Below are 23391 nucleotides of genomic sequence, written 5' to 3'. Positions count from 1 at the left end.
TGTATTAGTCCATGGAGTCGCAAAGAGTCAGACACAACTGAGTGACTTTCACTTTCACACTTTCACTTTCAGAATCAACAACCACAAGAAACTACCATTTTTTGAGTTCCACTTACAAATATAAGGGGAATAAACCAAAAGCCCCAAACAAACAAACCAAAAATCAAACAAACAAAAAACTCTGGAATTTCCTTTTGGATACTAGGAGACCTTGACCTTGCTAACAAAAGTACCTCACCTGTTTTAAAATTTTTCTCCCCATTTGTCTGAAGAGAGATCTATATAAGGACCGAAAACTAGGCAATTTTTGGCATCTTCATGTGAAGCAAATTGGAAGAGGAATTCATGTAAAGGCTGGAGTGTCTTCTACTTTCTCTACCTGAGTCCAGATGCCTAAAACCTCAAAAGCACCCATAACTTTCTTTGATTGATGGTGAAAAAGCAAGAGAGAAGGATTTGGAAAGCATGGTGGAATTATAGAAGCACTCCTTAGGGAGTATGGTTTAAGCCACTGGGACACTTTCTCATCCCCTCCAGCCTATTTATCTTGGAACATTATTTCTCCAATTCACCACAGGGCAAGGAAGACAGAAAGGTAATTATCTGTAGAGAAATATTCTATAAATTGTATCAAATAACTATTGTGCAATAAGACAGAAAGCCTGGTGAAATCTCCAAGCTTTTTTTCTGTTAAATGAGCATTTTAATAGCATATTTTTTAAGAGATCTCTTACCTTGACAAAGTTATTATTTCCTGGGATTCTTTTACTAAGACTCTCAACGGTAGACTGGGTTCTTAGGTCAAGCCACACTATAGATCAAAACACAATAATAAATATGAAAAACTTGATTTAAAAAAAATCAGACCTTAATGAAATCACTGTTAAGGATAGGAGACCGATTAGTTTCTATAAGCAATTAAAATGCTATAGCTTACCAAAGACAGAAATTAGAAAATTAGAAATGAATGGGCATATTGTTAGAAGAGAGGATAAATTTATGAGGGAGAATTTAAAGCTTTTATGCAAAATTATAGACCAAGTTAGGAGAATAATACATACCTTAGGGTGCTGATTTGGTATCCTTTTTATAGAAAAAGATGAAAAAAACTATTTTGGATATGGACTTCCTATGCATACACGAGTGCAGAAAAAAATCTAAATGCAAGGCAGGCTAGTTGCCAGGGCAAAATGCACAGCTCAGGATCACTGTACTAGGTATAAAAGGCTGTACCTTGGAAAAAGTGGGTAGCAATTTGTGACAAAGTAGAGAACCTGACACTATTACAGAGGGAAAAAATTAGATTCATTTGCTTGTGTACAGAATGCCTATTTATATTAAACTCTTTCAAAGTAGACTAGAATCCGGAATCATTACACGAATCATTTAAAGGTCACCATTCTTTCTCCGTGCTAGATTATAAAGTGAACTCTCCATTTTAACAGATCAACCTTGTTTTTACTGAGTAACTATCACTCACTTTCTGATCTCCCTAGTAGGAAGTTGTGTTCTGCTTTACGATAGAAGGCTTGAGAAAGAGAACGCATTAAAGGGTATACAAAGCAATTATGAAAGATAAACAATAGTATCAGCTGAGCTTTAATTTGTCAGATTTCAGTTCTGAACCAAACTTTTGTAACTTTGAATCTGTGAGTGCTCACTCGATATTTTTAGGCACTGACTATGCTCAGATGCCTCTTGAAAACAGTCTATTTAAAGGGCACCAGGAAGATCACGCATGCTTGTCTGCTACCCATGTGAGTGCTGGCCGTTACTGTCTAGTTTGGTTCACCCTTAACTATACTATGCCTTTCTCTTCATTTAAAAACCAGTTACTTCCTGTTGTGGATTTTAATCAATTCTTTTTAATTACTTAAAGCATTATTTCCCTTGAGGGCAGTCTGTGCTTGATTTTGATGGTGGCTACTTTGCAGGAGAATTGAATCAGGGACTTCAGGATACTATACTGCTGTGGTCCCCAATCTTTTTGGTACCAAGGACTGGTTTCGTGGAAGACAATTTGTTCCAGGACCAGGGTGGGGGAGAGGGGTGATGATTCAAGTGCAGTAGGGTTCAAGCTCCTATGAGAATCTAATGCTGTTGTTGATCTGACGGAGGCGGTAATGTGAGGGATGGAGAGCAGCTGTAAATACAGGCAAAGCTTTGCTTGCTTGCTTGTTTGCCCTCCATTCACCTCCTGCTGTGTGGCCCAGTTCCTAACTGGTCACGGACCAGTACTGATCCACGGCCTGGGGGTTGAGGGCCCCTGCTATACTGGTTTCCAAAGTAGAAAACAAGGCTCTTCATCACCAAGGAAACAGGAGGCAAAGAGGAAGCCCACGGAAATACACGGCCAAGCAATGACCCCTGCTCTTTGCTGCCAGGCATCCATTCTTCCTGCTGCTGGGAGCTGTAGCTCTAATTCTCTTTTGGAAACCACCCCCCCTTCAACCTCAGCCTGAGATTCCACCCTACCCTCGGCTCTAGGATCTTGTCCCCAATGATCGGTTCAGGTGTAGTCAGATTAGTCTGCCTGAGACTTTTGTGCTTAGTCCACAAGAGTCCCTGTTCTCAGCTCAGCTTGGGAGTGTGTAGCTGGGACCTGCTGCACCCTGGAAGAGAGCTGAATTGGCCACATCTAGAGTCAACCTCAAAGAGACAGACTGGTGGGGGACCCAGGTGATACTGTCTGACTCAGGAATCAAACAGTACCTGAACAAAACTACTCACAGAATTCCTGGTTTTTTCCCCTTATAACTTCATTTCAGTTGGGGCTGACTTTTCTATGACTTGCCCTGGGATGGATACAAGCCATTAGCAGCAGCAGCATGGAGTCACCAAGGTCTCCTGTGTCCAGGGAACACGGCAATCTATCCACTTGGTCCACAGAGGCAGTGGTGTGTGACTGTGACCCCAGGGGACCTTCCTCATAGGCAAGCAACCCTGGCAGGTGTTAACGGCTGGACCAGAGTAGTTGGGCAAAGTAGAGGCATTCTAGAGAAAAGTTGTAAATCTGTGACAGGTAGAATTCACAAACACATCTCAATCCTCCATGTTTCAAACTACAATGGGCTAGGGGTTTAGAAATCAATGTAACTTTGATTACCTATGCAAATAAAATGAAATAAGATGGGTTAGGATGGAAAATGTCAACATTCACTGAACTCAGCAGGATAAATATTGACTTGTGAAACTTTGTTTTAGTTATGCTGGCTTGCTGGATCATGAGGTAAAATTTATTTTTTATCAAGGGACACTGCTCTAGGCTTTAGGGATTTTTTTGCTTACTGATTCAAAGCCTTCCAGATCAGCATTTTTCTATATTTTAATGGACATAAAAATTACTAGGGAGTTTAAAGATAAATCCCACTGCCAGAAATTCTAGGACAATAGGTCTGGGGAGGGGGCCCAGAAATTATACCTTTTAAATAGATGCCCTCTCTTTAAGAAACACTGCGAGACTCAACAGCAGTGGTTCTGATCCAGAAAGCACACCTGAACCACCTGGAAAACTGAAATCACACATCCTGGTCCCTATGTCAGAGGATTCTTATTTTATTTTTTTCCTTTTGTGGCCATGCTGCATGGCATGTGGGATCTCAGTTCCCCAACCAGGGAAATGAACTCGCGCCCCCTGCAGTGGAAGTGTGGAGTCTTAACCACCAGGGAAGACCCTGCATTGTAGGAATCTGGTTGCGAGTCCAGGCAAGGAGGGCCTGAGTCCTCCTACCTGTGTTATTCAGTGTTCTACTCAAGCTTGAGAACCTCTTTTTTAGGGCATGTTCTTTAGGACACTGAATTTGTTCCAACTGTTAATTTCAAAACAAAACTAGACACACACTGATGATCAAGTGGCTCTGTGACTCTATTGCTCTTGGACAAGGACTACTTAAGTTAACGGGGCACCATGCTCCTCACTTAAAAGCTTCAAAATACCCACAGTACTGGTATCTGGTACCAGTATCCGGTATCCACAGAATGAACTCCTCACCAAAGACAGTCAAAACACTGGAGGTGAAATCTACATTTTTGGCTTTGCCGCCAACAAGCTATGTGACTCAAGCAAGTCTCATTTCCCTTTAGGACCTGGGTTTCCAGAATATAAAATAAGGCAGTTTAGACTAGATGGTCTCAGAAGTCCCCCTCCTTCCATTATCCCATGATCATAGAAGGCTGGCAGAATTTTTGTTTTTATAACTCGAATCTAAAGTGATTAGAATACATGGAATGAATTAGTAAAACTGCCAAAGAGGAAAATGTCAGTAGTCGGTACACTACCAAGCAATACACAAATGCTTGAAATTAATTGAATTAAGAACAAAGGAAAATTAGAAAACTCATTAAAGGAGCTAAGATGGCAGAATTACATGAGCAGAATAAGAGACCAAAAGCCAAAGAGAAGATCCCGAGCAGGAGGACTAAGCCCCACATGGAGGTAATTTCTGAGAACAATCAGAAGAGGTGCTAGATCCAGAACCAACAGCAGCAGTCATTTTTCCCCAACACGTCTGAGTTGGAAGCTGGGGCGCGAGCAAGAGCCAGAGCACCAATACCTGAGGAAGCGCCAGCAGCTGGAACTGAAGAGCCAGAGGGAACAACGGCAGCTGGATCTGAAGGACCAGGAGAAACTGGAGCAGCTGGAGCATTTGGAGAAATAATGGCAATTCATGCTAGAGATGGCCAGGTTCAAGGTTTGCGTTCTCTTCCTGACCATTTAGGACATGGTGGCTCACATGGGCAAGTTCATCAATGAACAGTTTTCTACCCATTTGAGTGTAGAGAAAGATAAGGAAGAGATGTGGAGCAGAAGGGGAACAGAGGCTGTCCAGTCAGTCTCTGGTTTAATAGCATTTCCGGCTGGACAAAGATCAGGTCAATTCCTGTTTCTTGTTCAGATGACTCTTCTCTACCTGGCCACACAGTCTGTGTCTAAGTTAGGAAAGTGGCTCAGGTGGTTATTGACTGCTGACCTGACCGCAGAACTGAAATGCTGTGTGATGCAGTGAGTGAGTGCATCCCTAGGGCACGTATGAATAGAATGTTAAGGAAACTGCTAATCTCTGCGGAAGAGGGCAGGGCACCCATAAAGACAAGTGGCTTTGGGAAGGCAGTGCTCCAGGAAAGCACTTCCCTGGAAGGGTGGCAGGAGGTAAAGTCCACAGAAAGCAACAGCATGTCTAGAGGGAACAGGGAATTTCTTAGTCCCAAAGTGATTCAGAAAAACATCGGAAGGAAAACAGAGTCCAGAACACCATACAGCCTGTCTCTAGAAAACACGTCCCTTACTTAGACTAAATAAACTGGATTGAAATGGTCCCCACCATCAAATGAATAGGTTCCAAAAACCCAACTTGGGTGACCTGGAATTTGTCTTTGTATTAAATGAAGTCATATCCAATATATGTCTCATAGTTTGTTCTGAAAAACAAAGTTTTAAGAGTAAAGAAAAATGCAGTTGCCTCAAAGCCTTGGGTCAAGGTTAATTGAGTGATGTAGTAAACAGTATAGAGGAAGAAATCTGTTTTAGAATATTTAGAAATTTGAACCAGTTTTGGTTAGTCACAACAATAGAAGGGAAATGTTCCAAAGGGGGGAAAAACCACATTAGAGAGCATCTAAATTATTTTCAGTTGACTAGAAGCAAAGGCAAATAATACAGCTCCTAGGGATGGTTTGCTATGAGGTGCTACTGGCCTGACAGTGAGATAAGGTAAGACTACAGGTTATGGAAGAACTAAGCAAGGACTGCTGACAGTTATCCTCAGTGTTATTGGGTTGCTTTCCCCACAATGGACATTAAATCTAGGAAACCAGATTTAACTGCTATGTGTTATGGTAATTAGCCAAAAGTTAAGCTATTATAATTAAGCTGGGTATGAGGTCATTTGCAAAGGGGAAGAGGCTGTCCCTCAGCTGATGACATTTTCGGAAATCAGGCGGGGGCCAAAAGAAAAATGGAGAGTTGGGGGAGGGGGCAGTGAATGAAAACATGTATGTCATAATTTGGGGGCTGAAACCTATTTCAGCTTTTAGGTGTATAAATGTCAAGATGCCAATGGCTGACATGAGTGGGTGTGACCCCAGGTAGGCTCTGCATTTCCCCTAAGAACATTTGTTGTTTAAACCAGCCATTTCATCTGGCATTCCTGGACTGAAAGGTCATTAGCCAATTCAGAATAGTGGCCATGTTCTGAACACTTACTGAAGGCTGATAGTCTGCTAGGCATTGTTTTAAGTGTCCTATGTGTATTAATTCATTGATCCTCAAGCCTATAAGGGCCACTTTTAATATCTCCAGCTTAATCACTCAGGAAACAGGCACAGAAAGGCAGTAAGTGGAAAAGGCAGAATTTGAACCCAGAGTCTGAGTCCAGAATTAAATCTCTATGATATAGATGTAACCAAGAAGAAGTCATAGCCTTAAATAGAATATGAAAAAACATAGCTCCAAGTTGAACTCTAATTTCCGTTCCATTCCGTTCAGTCGCTCAGTCGTGTCCAACTCTTTGTGACCCCGTGGACTGTAGCCTACCAGGCTTCTCCGTCCATGGGATTCTCCAGGCAAGAATACTGGAGTGGGTTACCATCTCCTTCTCCAGGGGATCTTCCCAACCCAGGGATCGAACCCGGGTCTCCCGCATTGCAGGCAGACGCTTTAACCTCTGAGCCACCAGGGAAGCCCCAAAACTAACTCTAATTTAGTTTCTTTTTATTTAAACTGGCAGAGTTGAAGAATTCAAGAACCACAAAATATGGCAGTATTTCTTTACCCAGGATTGAAGGAGATGTAAGGCATTCAAAGAACTAAGTAACAACAGACACGAAAAAATGAAAAATAAGTGGATTGTGACAGAGTGGAATACTCCACATTTTAACAAAAAATAACAATCTGCTCCCTTCCCAAGAAAAACAATACAATACAAAACCACACCTTTGTTGTTTAAGACCAAGCATGCTTAGGAGTTTTAGGAGGTTTGCCAGCTATGGTTTTCTTTCATGTTGATACTCTGAAACATATCCCAGTTCCCAAAAAGATAAAAGAATTGAGCTCAAGGTTCCTTCAGATCTCAACAGATGACTAACCAGATTTAATCATTGGCCTGGGGTGAACTAATTTGCAAAAATTTTTTTAAAAAAAGGCAAAGAGAATGACCAATGTCTAAAACTGTCACTCTCTGCATAAAGAGTCATGTGTCACAGGAAACTTTAAATCCAGTACCTTAATAAAAATACAATTATTGAAAATTAACAACCACAGTGGATCAGTTCAGTTCAGTTCAGAAAAAAAATAAATAAATCCAGTACCTTAGAAAAAAATGTTTGTAATACCATTTAAAGAAGGAATAATAGCTGAGAGACACATGATTTTTATCGGTGGCTTTCTATAATATACTATAGGGCTCACATCAGTGACTCTGGCCTCCCTGGATATTAGTTCTTACTATCATGCGACAAGTTGACTCACTGGAAAAGACTCTGATGCTGGGAAGGATTGCAGGCAGGAGGAGAAGGGGACGACAGAGAATGAGATGGCTGGATGGCATCACCGACTCTGTGGACATGAGTTTGAGTGAACTCCGGGAGTTGGTGATGGACAGGGAGGCCTGGCGTGCTGTGATTCATGGGGTCGCAAAGAGTCGGACACGACTGAGCGACTGAACTGAACTGATGAATAATATTTTGACATTAAATCATGAATTGTGTTCGACAGAAAGCTACCACGATGAGGGTCCTATTGCACTTGGCTTGCCATGCGCACCAAGCACCTTCAGTAGTGAGTGACGAAACTTAGCCAAAAAGTGGGAAAAGAGCCGGGCCATCCGAGTCAGGCCAGAATATTTCCCCAGCAGCATCAGTGAAATGTGTACATCAATTTGCAAAAATATCAGTTGATTCAAGCCTTCCCCCACTCAACATCTGAACTACCTGTGGAGCTTTGTGCTTCTTTATCGGTTTAGTCTGTGGTATATTTGTCAATCTAAACCTCCTTTTCAATACTATTAAGAAGACAGCAAGGCCTGTAGACCACTAAAAAAAAAAAAAAAGGTGGTTCTTGAAGGAAAAGACTTAGAAAAAATGGTGGGGAGAGGAGTGGAGGGAATTCTTTGGAAAATATTGATGAAGATAATGCTGAGAGGGAGAGAGAAAAGTCAGAGGGATAAGGAAAATGAAAGACAGGGGAGAGAAGGCAGAGGCCTGCTTCAGATCCAGGGCCACAAAGCTGCTGCAGTCTATCTGTGTGATCATCACGGTAAATGGCTACTTCATCGCACAGGGACTAGGAAGGAGGGATGTGTTTTATCTCCACCTTGGGTACCATACCAACGTTCACCTTGCCAATCACAGAACTAATATAGAAACGCTAAGAAACAGACCATCTGTGCCTCAGTGGATACCTTTGCATATTTTTCTATCTCATAAGCATACCGTTACAAAAGATGTCAAACGACAAACACACCCTAATGACAAGGAAAAACAAATAGCCTTTCTTGCTCTTCAATGTCTTCCCCAAGCCTGTTTCATGTCCGCTAAGAGGACCCCAAATTTCTCTTCTCTGTTATTGTACAGGGGTTGAGTGAGTAGATTACCTATCAAGGACACCATAAAAATGATGACATAACGAAAAGCAATTAAAAAAAGAAGACTGTCCCTCTCTTGTGCTTGCCTATAACAAATACTGTTCATCAGTTATATAATTTACTAAGTAAACAGAGAGAAAAATGAAGAAGCACAGGATAGGCTTCAAGTGAGAAAAGGTTTACAAGAGGAAGGAACAAGGAAGGAAGAAAATATATAGATAGAGAAAGAGGGAAAAAGTGGGAAACCCACAAGCCACGATATAAATGAAGACAAAGAAGCTCAAAGACAAAGAAATGTAAAAAACTGATTCTGTTTCCATCAATTCCCTTTCATGTTGTTTCAAGATAAAGCTGCTGAAGATTTCATATTGTGTTGATATTCTCAACTGAAAACTTGCATGGACATACGCCACCTGAGTATTTCCTGGGTGGAAGAAAATTGGAGGCAGAATTTATCCTTGTCATGACTTAGTGGCATCTCCTCCCAGCTAATTACTCTCTGTCCTCCTTTTCTATTCTCTTTCCTTGTCTAGCCTCCAAATTTCTACCCCTAGCCTTCTGTGTCACCAAGGCAAGCATAGTAACAGACTGGTTTGTCACTATCTGCCTGGGGGTCATCACAGAACCTGTCTACAGAAAGGCACTTAAACTTTTAGTTGCATAAATTAATGTAACCTTCATGCTTATGGTGAATTCATCTATAATAAACTGAGACTATATTAACAACTTTTTTTGGGGATGTACCACAAGGCATGCAGGATCTTAGTTCCCTGACCAGGGATCAAACCTGCACCCCTTGCATTGGAAGCATGGAGTCTTACCCACTGAACCACCAGGGAAGTTCCTGTTATCAACTTTTAAGTCTACATTTTGAATGATCTCTTTGTAACGGAGCCACAAATTCTAATTGTCCAGAAATGAGCTTTAATTCCAAGTCCCATATTCAACTTGTCCAAGAGAGAAAGTCATTTTTCTCTCATGTTGGCACTCTTTAAATATTACTTAATTTCCTTCTGTTTTCTCAGGCTAAAAATCTTATAGCCCTGTTTTATTTTTGCCTCATGTTTATGCCCTATTCAATTTCCAAACATACCAGTTGTATCTTTCCTCTGAAAGGTCTGGCCAACTTGTCTCTCCAATCTTACTGTTCTAATCCCATCAGCTCATTAGCAGTTTCAATTAACTTCTTTGCTAGATTTTACTGAAGAGAGTGACCTTGTCCTTTTTAATATAATTACTTACACGGTAGGATTTAAATGCTTCCTTTTTGTCCTTCCTTCCTGGTTCTCTTCCTTTTTCTTTCCTTTCTTGCCTTCTTTTTAAAAGTCATTCCATTTCCCCCCTTTATTATACATTATTTACTCTTTTACTGCTTACCCTAGAGATTACAACATGCATCCTTGACAGTACTGGGACCACAAGACACTTTAACCTCATCTACTATATATTCCTTTCATGTACTATTGTTGCCATGTAGTATTTAAAATTTTAATATATTCTGAACATCACAATACATTATTATTTTATACAGTCAAAATTCAGTTAGAATGACCTACATACTTTCTCTTTCTTGGCCTCTGTATTCCTCCTTGCATTGCCAAATTTCCACCTGAGAACATTTTTTTTCCTTTTACCAGAAAAAACTATTTAGTTTTTCTATCAGTAGGGGTTTGCTTGTAATGATTTTTCTAAGTTTTGGTTTGTTGCTGCCTTTATATTTTACCTTCATTTCTTAAGGATATTTTCACTAAATATAGAATTCTAGGTGGATATGATTTTCTTTTAGCACTTCAAAGATTTCATTCCACTGTACTCTGTTTCCATTGAGAAATCAGCTAGAAGTTTTAGTGTTGCTCTCTTCAAAGTCATGTCCTCTGGCTACATTAAAATTTTTTTTTATCTTTAGGTCTCAGCCTATGTTTGTGTATGGCTTTCTGTGTGTAGATCTTACCTGGGGATTCATAGTGCTTCTTGAATTGGTGGCATATTTTTCAACAGTTTTGAAAAACTTTTCTCTCTCTCTCACTTTCCTTTTCTTCTGGGTCCCCAATTAAAAATATGTTGAACCTTCTTATCTTACTCTCTATTTCTCTTAGATACTTTTCTACATTTTCTAAACCTTTGTGTGTCTGTGCCTCAGCTGTGTCTAAGTGAGTGAGTGAGTGAAGTCGCTCAGTCGTGTCCAACTCTTTGCAACCCCATGAACTGTAGTCTATCAGGCGCCTCTGTCCATGGGATTTTCCAGGCAATAGTACAGCTGTGTCTAATATGACGTAAAACTGATCAATCGAGTTTAATACCATTATAAAATTTCTATCCTTAAATTTCTTATTGTTTGCTAAGATTATCAGTCTTCCCCATGAATTTCTTGAACATGCAGATCACGGTTAAAGTCTGATAACTCTAATATTAGAATTTCCTATGGGTCTGTTTACAATGTAGTTGTTTCTTTTGGTTTTCAGTCATTCTTGTTTTGAACATCTGATATTTTTTAAATAGAAAACTAGAAATTGTAGAAGAAAAAGGAATGAATACATAAACACATCACAAAAAGTCTTCCTGGTAAAATATTTACTGAAATCCTTCACTATTAGTATAACTTCAACTAACCTAGTTGCATTATTTTAAAATGACAACTCAAAGTCCAAAGCTGCATTTCTACAATTCAAAGTTTACAGTTTAACAAGAACTTTCTGGTTTCTGTGAGTAGGTCCTTCCTTTCGTGAAGGGGAAAACAAAAAGTAAAACCCTAACTAGTAAAATAGTTGACTAACATTTGTCTGTGAAAGAATACTCTCCTAGTCACTAAAATTGTAATATCCTGCTTATATTCAAAATGAGCTGCTCATGAGAATGAGAAGAAAATAAAGATTCAAAAGAGGTACTTTGTCTAACAGGACCTTTGGCTGCAATTCTTTGACCTTTTTTTGCATCTTTAGTTTTTTATCACAAGTACAGAAGACATACTAAATGCTTTCTTATAACACAGTAACATTAAACACCTTAATTTTTTATAAAGATTCTTTCCAAAGGATTCACGCTACTCTTACAAAACACTTTTTAAGCATATTTTCTGTTTGAATGTCACTTTTTCCAATCTATACTAAAGTAACTGCAAAGTAAAAATTGCTCACTCCATAAATCATTCCATCTCTGACAACTTCTGTCTCCACTCTCCAACCCACAACCTGTTACTTCACTGACCAAAAAATGGTGCTTTTCTATTTGCGACAGAATGATGCCTTTTAGTGACTGTACATTTAGAACAAAATCTTCCTTTTAATAAGTGACAGTGTCATTCAGTGCTCAATTGTCATATGCTGCTAAGAGTGAGACTAAAATATACATGGTTATTTCCACTGAATAAAGCGTGATATCTAATGGTGGTATGTTTGAGATTGAGCCTTTCCACCCTGTGGACATAGCCAAGTTTATAGCAGAAGGAGCTAAAATGATGAGATTTTTGTTTTCATAAGCTCAGTAGAGTTGATTCAAATGCCTATATGGGAAGAACAAGTACACAAGTACTTTACGGAGAGGTAGACATGGGACTGGGAACATGTGTAATCTTGAGTTTTGAGGGGAGGAGGAGGTAAGATCTCTTTTAGGTGTCAGAAACAGCAGGGATTATGAGAAGTTCTAGCCATACTGATTCATTTGTCTAATACAAATTATCAGGAAGGGGAGAACAAAAGAAAGAGTTAATTCAACATGGGAATAACTATCTGAAATTGGTAAATATATAACAACCCATTTCTTAGAAGACTCTTTCAGATTATAGGAAACATGACTACATGCTTTTTGAGCCAGATGTTTTAGCATGACTACATCTGCAAGTAAAAAAGGCCTTGCAATTGACATCCATGCACAACAGCTTACCCACAGCGTTGTAGAGAGGTTCTCCAGTTAACTTGTCCCAGACTACAGTGGTTTCCCTCTGGTTACTGACACCAATAGCTTTCAAGAGAAAATTAAACAGAAAAGAATTTTAAAAAAAGCAAAAATCTGAGGACAGTTCTCTTTTATTATATAGGTACAAGTAAACATAACAATGTGGAGGAAAAAAAAAAACATTTGGAACGTTGGTAGTGGTATTGAGTTGATTTTCTTCAAATGGCCCCAGGAAAAACGTACCTCCAAGTCAAGCTTCTTTTCTTTTCCTACAGACACCTTCCCTCTTTACTATCAGCACACCATGACACAGACCCAGATCAATAGCGAAAAGAAAGACTCCCAGGTTGGCTTATAAAAAGGGAATGCAATAACTTCCCCAGTTTATAACACACTATTTATTGTGCTGAGGCGACCAGCAATAACCTCATTCATTTATTTACTGTTACAAGAAATTTCCCTCCGTGTATGTGTGTGCATGCGCACACACACATCTGCATTTTAAAAAAACAGCCACTGACAGAATCCTTCATGCTGGGTAAACTCATATTATGGTTAGTTAGAAATTCAGTTTTTTCATGTATTTTAATAATAGTTTACAAGACACAGAGTTTGAATCAGGCATAAGTACAATATGTGATGGCAATTACCTCATACTAACCTATATACAACTCAAGGGCTATAGTTACAGTAAGTTACTCTAAGTAAAATACCATTCCATACCATTTTATTCAGTTGAGCTTGATTCAGGTAACTGGAGGTTTCCAGACTTGGCTGTACATTAGAATCAACTGCAGAGCTTTTCGGAGAAGGCAATGGCAAGCCACTCCAGTACTCTTGCCTGGAAAATCCCATGTGCAGAGGAGCCTGGTAGGCTGCAGTCCATGGGGTCGCTAAGGGTCGGACACGACTGAGCGACTTCACTTTCACTTTTCACTTTCATGCATTGGAGAAGGAAATGGCAACCCACTCCAGTGTTCTTGCCTGGAGAATCCCAGGGACGGGGGAGCCTGGTGGGCTGCCGTCTATGGGGTCACACAGAGTCGGACACGACTGAAGTGATTTAGCAGCAGCAGCAGCAGCAGAGCTTTTATAGAATTCCAGTGTCCAGGGCCTGGAGCAAACATTCTGATTTAACTACCTGGGGTAGCATCGGAGCATTGGTCTATTTTTCTTAATACTCCCCACATGTATAGAGTTGCATACGCTGGGCTACAGGGTGGAGCTCTTTCAGAATTTAACCTTAAAGGCAATATAATCAACCCATCTTATGCTCAAATCTCTGGAATTGCCTGTTATGAGACCATTCAGAGAGCAGTTCTAGTGAAAAGATACTACCTCTCACGAGGCAAACCAATCTCTACTGCACAGCTTTGCTATTTGAAAAAAATCCTTTTCCTCGTCACTTCCGCCTGTCGATCTTTGCCACACTTTGGAGATACAAGAATAAGGTGACTCCTTCCACAGGTCAGCCTTTCACACTTGAAGCAGTTGTTCTGTCTCTCCAGGCTTCTCTTCCCTTGCCGAGGCTGAACAATCCAATTTCGATCCACTGCCCCCACCTCCATACGGCATGGTTTAAAGTCCCTTCACCACCTCCCCTAGGAACATGAAACTATCTGTCCAAATTACCCACACTGTACCCCAGAATAAACACACTAGCAACGTTCTGACTGACAGAGATCTGAAGGGGACCAGCAGCTCCCTTGTTTGAAATCATCTTCATCCAATGCAGAGTTACTCATTGTAACACCTTGCCTAGACGTACAAAGATTAATGAGATTCCATTACCAGGAAACTTAGAGGCACAGGGTGAAAGGAATAGATTTGGGGGTGATTTTTTTTACAAAAGGAAAACAAAAATGTTTTCAGGAATACCGAAAGAGAAATAAGAATATGGGGGTAGGGGAGGAAGGGGTCTGGAAATGAATGGGACACCATCCTGATTCTTATAGTAACAGAGGGGATGAGATTAACACCCAGGGAGGAGCTTCACTAGGGCAGAAGCTTCTTTGCTGCCCTTGTGGTGGAGGGAAGCAGGCAAGAGATACAGACATTAAGAACAGGCACAGGAATTTGAGGAATTTAGATGCTAGAACCTCAACTTTCTCTATGAAGTAGCGTACAAGGCGATCTGCTAAAATGGGGATTGTGCAATTGGGCACTTTTCAATAGAGCTCAGGCTCGAAAGCCAGATGGCTTCTGCTTTCCAGCAGTGTAACCCTGGTTCTCAGTTTTATCTTCTGTAAAATGGACATCACCAATAACTCCCACCTTGAAAGTGCAAGTGTTAGTCACTCAGTCTGTCTGATTCTTAAAACCCCATGGACTATAGCCCACTAGGCTCTTCTGTCCATGAAACTTCCCAGGCAAGAATACTTGGAGTGGGTTCCCATTACCTCCTCCAGGGGATCTTCCTGACCCAAGGATCGAACCCGGGTCTCCTGCATTGCAGGCAGATTCTTTACCATCTGAGTCACCAGGCAAGTCTTCAGTTCAGTTCAGTTCAGTCGCTCAGTCGTATCCGACTCTTTTCGACCCCATGAATCACAGCACGCCAGGCCTCCCTGTCCATCACCAACTCCCGGAGTTTACTCAAACTCATGTCCATAGAGTCGGTGATGCCATCCAGCCATCTCATTCTCTGTCGTCCCCGTCTCCTCCCGCCCCCAATCCCTCCCAGCATCAGACTCTTTTCCAGTGAGTCAACTCGTCACATGAGGTGGCCAAAGTATTGGAGTTTCAGCTTCAGCATCAGTCCTTCCAATGAACACCCAGGATTGATCTCCTTTAGAATGGACTGGTTGGATCTCCTTCCAGGTTCCAAAAAGGGAAACCTGAATTGATGCCTATTAAAACAGTGCCTGAGAGGACATACGTACATCCACGGCTGGTTCATGTTGATAGATGGCAGAAACCAGCACAATATCATAAAGCAATTACCCTCCAATTAAAAATAAATAAATAAAAAACCAAACAGTGCCTGGCACACAGTAACTACTCCATACATGTTACTTATTGCTGCCATTCAGTGTCATCATTGCTATGCAGACAGTGGAGTGTCAGTCGCAAGGAATGGGACTGAACGAAGTGGGACACTCAAAGTTAAAGGAATTCCCTAGCAGCACTGTGGGCACAGCAGAGGCTAGAGACCTCAGCAGGACCTTGACAATGGTTGTTAAGGTGAACTTCACAATGAGGACTCATCAGGAATTCATGCTCTACTAAACTCTCCTATTCTTCCCCACTGCATTAATTAGCGGTTAACTAGTTGCATGCTTCCTGAGTTGCAATCCTGGAGTTTCTATTCTACCCCCTTCAGGCTACCCTTCTTTATTGGCTCATTCCCTGATGGATCAGATGGTTTTAAAGCATCTGCCTACAATGTGGGAGACCTGGGTTCGATCCCTGGGTGGGGAAGATCCCCTGGAGAAGGAAATGGCACCCCACTCCAGTTCTCTTGCCTGGAAAATCCCATGGATGGAGGATCCTGGGAGGCTACTGTTCATGGGGTCGCAAAGAGTCGGACACGACTGAGCAACTTCACTTTTTACTTTCTTTCACCTGGTATTTAGAACATTATCTAGAGCCATTGCCATCCGAGTCATCAGTCACAGGTTCCACTCTGACCACTCCTTCTTTTCCCTCTCTCTCAATTTGGTTCCTTCGTGCCAAGCAAAAGTGCTTTTCTTGCAGACAAAGTCCAGGGAACCAGCTCTCTCAGGACTCTCTTCCAGACACAAACACGTCTGGCACTGCTTTCTCTGATACAGGTCGCTGAACTTCTGAACTTCTTTCACAAGCTGACTGCTTGCCATTTTTACCCTAAAATGCTCTAGGTTTTTCTATGCTCCTGAAAGAAACCTTTTCTGACTACACAGGTACTTATCTTAATAGTTTCCAATTTTAATTCCCTCTTTTTCAGAATAACATGTTTAGGTTTCATAATTTTCCACCCTAGTCAAGCTACAATAAGAGCATATGACATACAAGTCTTTTAGCTACAGATATTATAATTAATCATTGGCACATATAAAACCCAATGTATAAAAAACAAAAACAAACAAACAAAACACCCCAATGTATTACTTTTGTTTCTGGCAGATACTTTCTTAGGATTTTTATTTCCTCAACACTGAGTGTCACTATCAAATTAACTAGCTAAATGCTACATTTAAAATCTGGTTCAATTTTGCTTAAGATTGCCTATGAAAAGTTATAACTGCAGTTAAGAAAATATAATGAGGAAAAAGCCTTTGGAAATAGTCCAGAATGTTATAATTGTTGTCTTCGTAGAATTATAGATGACATGCATCCTTACTTAAAAATAAGTTATAATTTATAATTGGAACACATTTCTGAAAAAAAATGAAAAACACATAATAAAAGAAAGGCGGATTCATGTCAATGTATGGCAAAACCAATACAATATTGTAAAGTAAAAAAAAAAACAGAAATAAAAGAGATCAATAAAGATAAAAAAAAAAAGAAAGAAAGTAGCTCCACGGTAAAGAGTACACCTGCCAATGCAGGAGACCTTGGGTCAGGACGATCCCCTGGAGGGGGAAATAGCAACCCACTCCAGTATTCTTGACTGGAGAATCCCATGGACAGAGGAGCCTAGTGGGCTATGTCCATGGGGTCGCATAGAGTCGGACACAAGTGAGCACACACACAAATAATACAATCCCTAGAGGAAGGCTCTGGGACTACTGGGAGTTCCATGTGGGAAGCAGTATAAGGCTTTTTAAGAAAGTAGCATCTGGAAGATGTGTGCTTATGGCAAGTTGTAACAATTTCAAATGACATCTGGACACTGCTGAGAAGTGCTTTGGGACAAAGAATACCTTCTCTGCGAGGCCACGTCTGGGAGGTGAAGGAAATGTCTGTGGATGTGTTGAGTAGGGTGAGGCAGTGGGAGTGGGGGTTTCCTTGCTTTGCAAGGGTGTGAGAACTACTATCTAATCATTCAGGATTTGATGCTCTCAACTTTGTAACAGTGTATTTTGTGTTCTATTTGTACCTCATGACAGAGGATGAATGAGAGAGATTATCTGGTTTTGTCACTCTGTATACTTTTTATTTAAATTTTGTATTGGGGTCTAGCCAATTAACAATGTTGAGATAGTTTCAGGTGAACAGCAAAGGGACTCATCCACACATATACCTGTATCCATTCTTCCCCAAACTCCCCTCCCCTCCAGGCTGTCACAGAACACCGAGCAGAGTTCCCTCTGCTATACAGTAGGTCCTTGTTAGTTATCTTTTTTAAATACACCAGTGTGTATATGCCCATCCCACACTCCATAACTATCCCTTCCACCTATCCTTCCCCTTGACAACCATGAGTTCGTTTTCTAAGTCTCTGAGTCTCTTTCTCTTTTGTAAGGAACTCTACTTGTACCGTTTCTTTTTAGATTCCATATATAAGGGATATCATACAATATTTCTCTTTCTCTGTCTTACTTCATTCACTATGACAATCTCTATGTCCACCCATGTTTCTGCAAATGGCATTATTTCAGTCTTTCTAATGGCTAGTCAGTCTGTATACTTTGTATTTCCTTCAGTCCAGCGACAGGCAAACAGAGCTGCCCAGCTCTCTGAGCCAAGAAGGAAAGCAGCAGCCTATTTACTTGTCTTGGGCTCCTGTGAGCTAACTGGAAAGTGAACTCTGATTTTAGAGACCTTGTTTGTAGGGACCTGAAATCAACACACTGTGGCTGATGAGGACAACTAAAACCAATGAAACTGGAGTTTGTAAAAGAAATACAACCAGCTATGATGAACTCAGTGATTACCAGGTAAGTGATCAACGAGTCACTCTTTAGTGGGGAAAAAGTTATTTATTTGCTACACTGGAACTCAAAACTCAAACCATTTTGAGGTTAACATCTGTGTGGCTCAGCAAAGAGAGGACTGGACCAGGAGACAGGGCAGCTGAGCATGCATGTTATCCACCACTAAAAAGCTCGACGACGTGTGATGGCTTCCTGTCCCCTCATCCACAACTAGGTTTGGGTGATGGAAAATCTTTTACATCATGAGGCTTCTGTGACCTAGAGCTCTAGCCAAAGCTTGGCCCTTGACAGTGCCAATTCAAGAAATTATCCGGGGAAAAAAATTTTTTAGCACAATTGCCCTGGTATGGATGGGCTTGTAGAATGTTTTCTTCCTCAGCTGTAGGCTGAGAGTTGTTGAGAAGGAAGTGCTGGGTCACTTTGGTTAGGGTATAAGTTTCACACTGGCCAGACACAGAGGAGCAGAGAGCAGGGAGCTATGTGTTCAGTGCTCTTGCATACAGTGCAGGTGGAAGACAAGTCACTTGGACTGCAGTTATGTGTCATCTTCAGGAACACCACAAAAACAAGAGAAAAAAGAACCACCTGAGTAGGTCCAGAAAGCTAACACACCACAGCCTACCTCACCTGTAAGGGAGGTAGAATGAGGTCAAAATCGTGGCCAGTGGCTCTGGAGTCTACATCCTGAACATGGCGTTCAGCCACCTAGATGATTAATGTCACTGGTAATGGATATTTTGACAACAGAGTGTGTTGCTGAATGCCTCATATGTTTACACTGTTTAGACTGTGAAAGCTGTGAGGACAATTCAAGAAAACTGACCAAGAATCACTTTCACATGCAACTCATCTAAAACTTGGTGAATGCAACTCTAAAAGAAGTGTGAAGTTCTTCCCTTAGATGTAGGAATAAAATGAGGGTAGGATCTTAAAAAATTGTTAACCTATATCAAACTGCCCATGGGTATTTCTTGTAAAAATCTGCAGTAACAGAAATATCACTGTTACAGTATCCCATGAATTTGTAATGGGATTGACATGTTTCTCCCATTTGACAGCTGTACAACCCTATTTGTGCTCCACTGTGTCCCAAGGGCACTTAGCACACTGTAGGCACTCTGAGTATGCTGAATGACTAGTTTTGATTGTACTTAGTCTTTTTTTGAAATGACTTTTATTTAGGGAAATAAGGGAAACTCTGGGGGAAAAAAAATCAATGTTTCAACTTGGGAGTGCGAGTCAATTTCAGAGCCAAGATGACATGAAGTAAGGAACCACCACAACCAACAACTAATTGTTCCCTCTATCTAGAGACAAATTAGCCAAGGAAGAAAGAGAATAGCCCTTAAATGAAGAGCTAGAAACATTTAAACTCTAAGGAGATGGCAATAACCACATTATGCTTTCACCCTTTACACTAGTAGCACATCAATTTTAGATGTCTGGGTTATTTTCTCCTCCCTGTATGAATGAAGCAAAGTCAAGCACAGGCAGATATTCTATTAAAACTACTAGGAATGAACAGAGGCATCTATAATAATCTCACACTCTCAATTATTTTAGGGAAACTTCATCTATGAAGTGCTTTGATTTCAAATAATCTCTGTCCACTCCAAGCTGTTCCTTATTCTATTCTTTCTCTCCTCAGTAAAGAGCATCTCTATAACCATCCAAGAGCTCCAGGAAAACAAAACAAAACAAAACAAAATCAAGTCCCATCTGTGGCCCATCTCTCCCCCTCACCTCAGTACTCTCTCTGCTCCCCTGACAGCCAATTCATCAGCAAGTTTTGGCCCTTTCTCCCCACCTCACTACAGCCACTGTCGATCAAGTCATCGTCCTCTTTCTCTCAGGACTGCCAGGGTGGTCTCCACGCTGGTCTCCTTGCATCCACACTTACACCTTTCCGATCCACTCTCCACACAGCAGTCAAGAAGTTGCTTCTAAACTGCTAGTCAGATCCTGTTATCCTCTATCACCTCACTTAAAGCCTCCTCATGGCTCCTTGTGACACTAAGAACAACATCCAAACTCCTAACTGACCGACAAGGCCCTGTCCACTTTCTAGATTTCAATTCCTACTGAATGCCTTTATCAGGTTGGAAGAAACAATCCTTCTTTTACTCTGTTCTGACATCTCAGTCTTCTTTCTGATCCAGGAACTGGCCAAGCTTATACCCACTCAGGGCCTGTGCACACGCTACTTTCTTTTCCGCAAACACTCTTCCCCCAGATATTTGCATGGCTGGCCCCTTTTGGCCTCTGAGACATCAGAAAAAGTATCACCTCCTCAGAGAGGCTTCTCTGGCCTTCTAATCTAAAGGACGCCTTTCTCCATACACTCTACCATATCACTGGGTTTTATTTTCTGCATGGAACTTATCCATATCTGAAAATAGCTAATATTTCTCTGCTCTTTTTGGTGGTCTCAAACACACCAAAAGCAAAGAGAAAAGGGACCTAATCTTCCTGATTATTGTTGTATCCTCAGTTCTTGAAGAAATCCTTGCCATTGCGCAATCACTGGAGTATGTGCTGAATGAATGAATGAATTTAATTGAGATAATCACAGAGAGAGTAAAACATTAAAAATACCTTTTATGTTGGAAATATCAATATTGAGCTGCCCGAGTTTCTCACACGTTTTCTCTATACACTCGTAGACAGACTGCAGAATTTCCTTAGGGTCCTGCTCCACCCACCTTCAAACAAAAGAAAGTATTTTGGTTAGTCTACAAACAAGCAAGACATATAATTTATTTCTCTAAAGATGTTCACTTATGAGGATGTGGCTGCATAAACTGACGAAAATCACATAAGCAAAGCATATCCAATATTCTAAAGAAATGCCTTAAAGAAGGGCCAATTTCCCTTACATTTTTATTATTCTTCATAATAAAAATGTAACTAACCATTTCAAAGGAGGTAATACTAGGCCACAATAGCAGATATTCTACCTGTTTTAAAATCATTTTTTCAAATCCAGTAAGAAATAAGTTCTCCAATTCTTTATATCTTGTAGGTCTGATGAAATCTGATAGTATTCATGTTTCACTAGTCATTAGTCATTTTTAAACAGACTAAGTACAGATATTATTCTTTTGACACACTGACTGATTTCCTTCCTTATATATTTGCTTGTTTATTTATTTATGAAGTACAACAAATTCTAAAGTCAAATAAGTATATTAATCACTTTTGTCATGATTTTTCTAAAATGTTTTGTTAGAAAGCAGGGAAAAAATTTTTAATTTCTTCCAAGAACTACATCATGTAGACAAGTGATTGGTCCAAGTTTTCAGACCAAATCCCAGTGCAATTGTACATAAGGTACAGGACCTCAGAAGGATGAATGGCTCATAATAAATGACAAGGATGAATATCTGGGGGAAACAAATGGCATACCTTATCTACGGAAAAGTAGAAATGACACAAGTTAAAAGAATCCTACGCTACAATCTGGAAGTAGCAAGGGAATGCCAAATGCCTTTCTTCTCAGCCTTCCTCCCGGTCTGCCCAGCTTTCCCCCAGGCCTGCCCAGCTTTCCCAAGCTATGAATTCTGTCTCTAAATTTTCTCCTTCCAAAAACCCGATCTCCTTCCACATATTTCTAATTTCTATCCCTCCAAGACTAACTATCCTCTCTCTTAAACTGCAATGGGATCAGGTCTATGGACAGTCATTCCAATGCTAGTAACATGTCAATAACTTTTATTATTAAACAAAGGAATTCCCTGAAACATAGGAGAAAATTTTTAATGGAAAATCTGGTAAGGCACTGCTTTGTTTTCTTCTTTCTTAAATTGAAGTAAACTTTACAATATAATGAAAAGATCTAAAGCACACACAATTGTTGAGTTTTAACAAATGTATATACCAATCTAACCAATACCCACATCCAGATATAGAATATTTCCATTGTGCCAGAAAAGTTCTTTCATGCCTTCAAGTCAATCACACACTCACAGGCAACCACTTTCGAGATTCCTATCATCCTAATTAGTTCAGCATCTTCTTAAATTTTAGATAGTCATATAGGATGTATTCTCCTATGCCCAGCTTTTTTTCATTTTCCATGATATTAAAGAGATTCAACCATGTTGTTGCATGTATCAGGTCACTGTTTTAAAACTGTCGAATAGTATTTCATTGCTATTATTTACTGATGAATAGAATATTCATTGTTTACTGATGGCAAACATTTGAGGGGTTTCCAGTTTTATTATGAACAAAGCTACTATAAGCATTCATGTAGATAAGTCTTTCTATAGGCATATGCTTTCACTTCTCTTGGATGAATTCCTAAGAGTGGAATGCAGCAGATATATGATTAATTTGATAAGAAGCTGCCACATAGTTTTCCAAAGTGGTTGTATCATAAATATCAATTTTTGAACACTGTGCAGTACATGTATATGTACTATATAATGCATATATATTGGTAATACACAATTCCTACATATGAACACAATTTCCCAAAAGGATGATTTAGTAGCAGATGTTAAGATATATGAATTTTTAAAAAACCCATTTCTTTATTTAAGGAAAAAACCCTCATGTGCAAATCAGGAGAGAAGCAGCTTGACCATAATGAAGACATAAAATTAAATGACTTCAAAGTCAATGTGGAATTTCTGATATCTAATACACCTTTGCTTTATTACTTTGCTACTCCTTTTCTATCCCTGAATTTCTAAGCCATCAGTCAGTCACATTTTTGCTGACCTACCAAGTTAGTGCTTCTTTTTTAAATATATATTTGCTGCTGCTGCTGCTAAGTCGCATCAGTCGTGTCCGACTCTGTGTGACCCCATAGATGGCAGCCCAACAGGCTCCTCTGTCCCTGGGATTCTCCAGGCAAGAATACTGGAGTGGGTTGCCATTTCCTATTTACTTATTTATTTATTCTTTTTGCTAAGCCGAGTCTGAGTTATGGCACATGGGCTCAGTTGCTCCTTGGCAAGTCAGATCTTAGTTCTCTGACCAGTGATAGAAACCAAGTTCCCTGCACTGCAAGGTAGATTCTTAACCATTGGACCATCTGGGAAGTCCCAAGTTACTGTTTCTTTTCTTGACTAATACCTATTCCTTGTCTTCTCAGGAGGGTGTTTGGTCAAGTT

The 23391-nt window shown here is 40.3% G+C and overlaps 1 protein-coding gene across 5 annotated transcripts in view; it reads right to left on the bottom strand.

Moving 5' to 3' along the window:
- The window catches only part of GK (glycerol kinase), an 82112-nt gene that overhangs the window by 44710 nt on the left and 14011 nt on the right, over positions 1-23391 (bottom strand). For 3 of the 5 annotated variants that reach the window (XM_055437733.2, XM_088834048.1, XM_055437734.2), the window contains exons 3-6: positions 20867-20973; positions 12459-12536; positions 4554-4637; positions 735-811 (exon numbers count right to left, since the gene is read on the bottom strand). In XM_055437733.2, the coding sequence (XP_055293708.1) occupies positions 735-811; positions 4554-4637; positions 12459-12536; positions 20867-20973 (346 nt within the window). The remainder of the gene's footprint in view (positions 1-734; positions 812-4553; positions 4638-12458; positions 12537-20866; positions 20974-23391) is intronic. The other 2 variants (XM_055437736.2, XM_055437735.2) reach the window with 1 other exon arrangement.

Source organism: Moschus berezovskii, chromosome X (assembly GCF_049115385.1).
Source record: "Moschus berezovskii isolate FMDL1 chromosome X, NW_MosBer_1.0, whole genome shotgun sequence".
In the NCBI taxonomy this organism is placed as follows: Eukaryota; Metazoa; Chordata; class Mammalia; order Artiodactyla; family Moschidae; genus Moschus; species Moschus berezovskii.
This window is presented reverse-complemented; position numbering and strand designations above follow the sequence as displayed.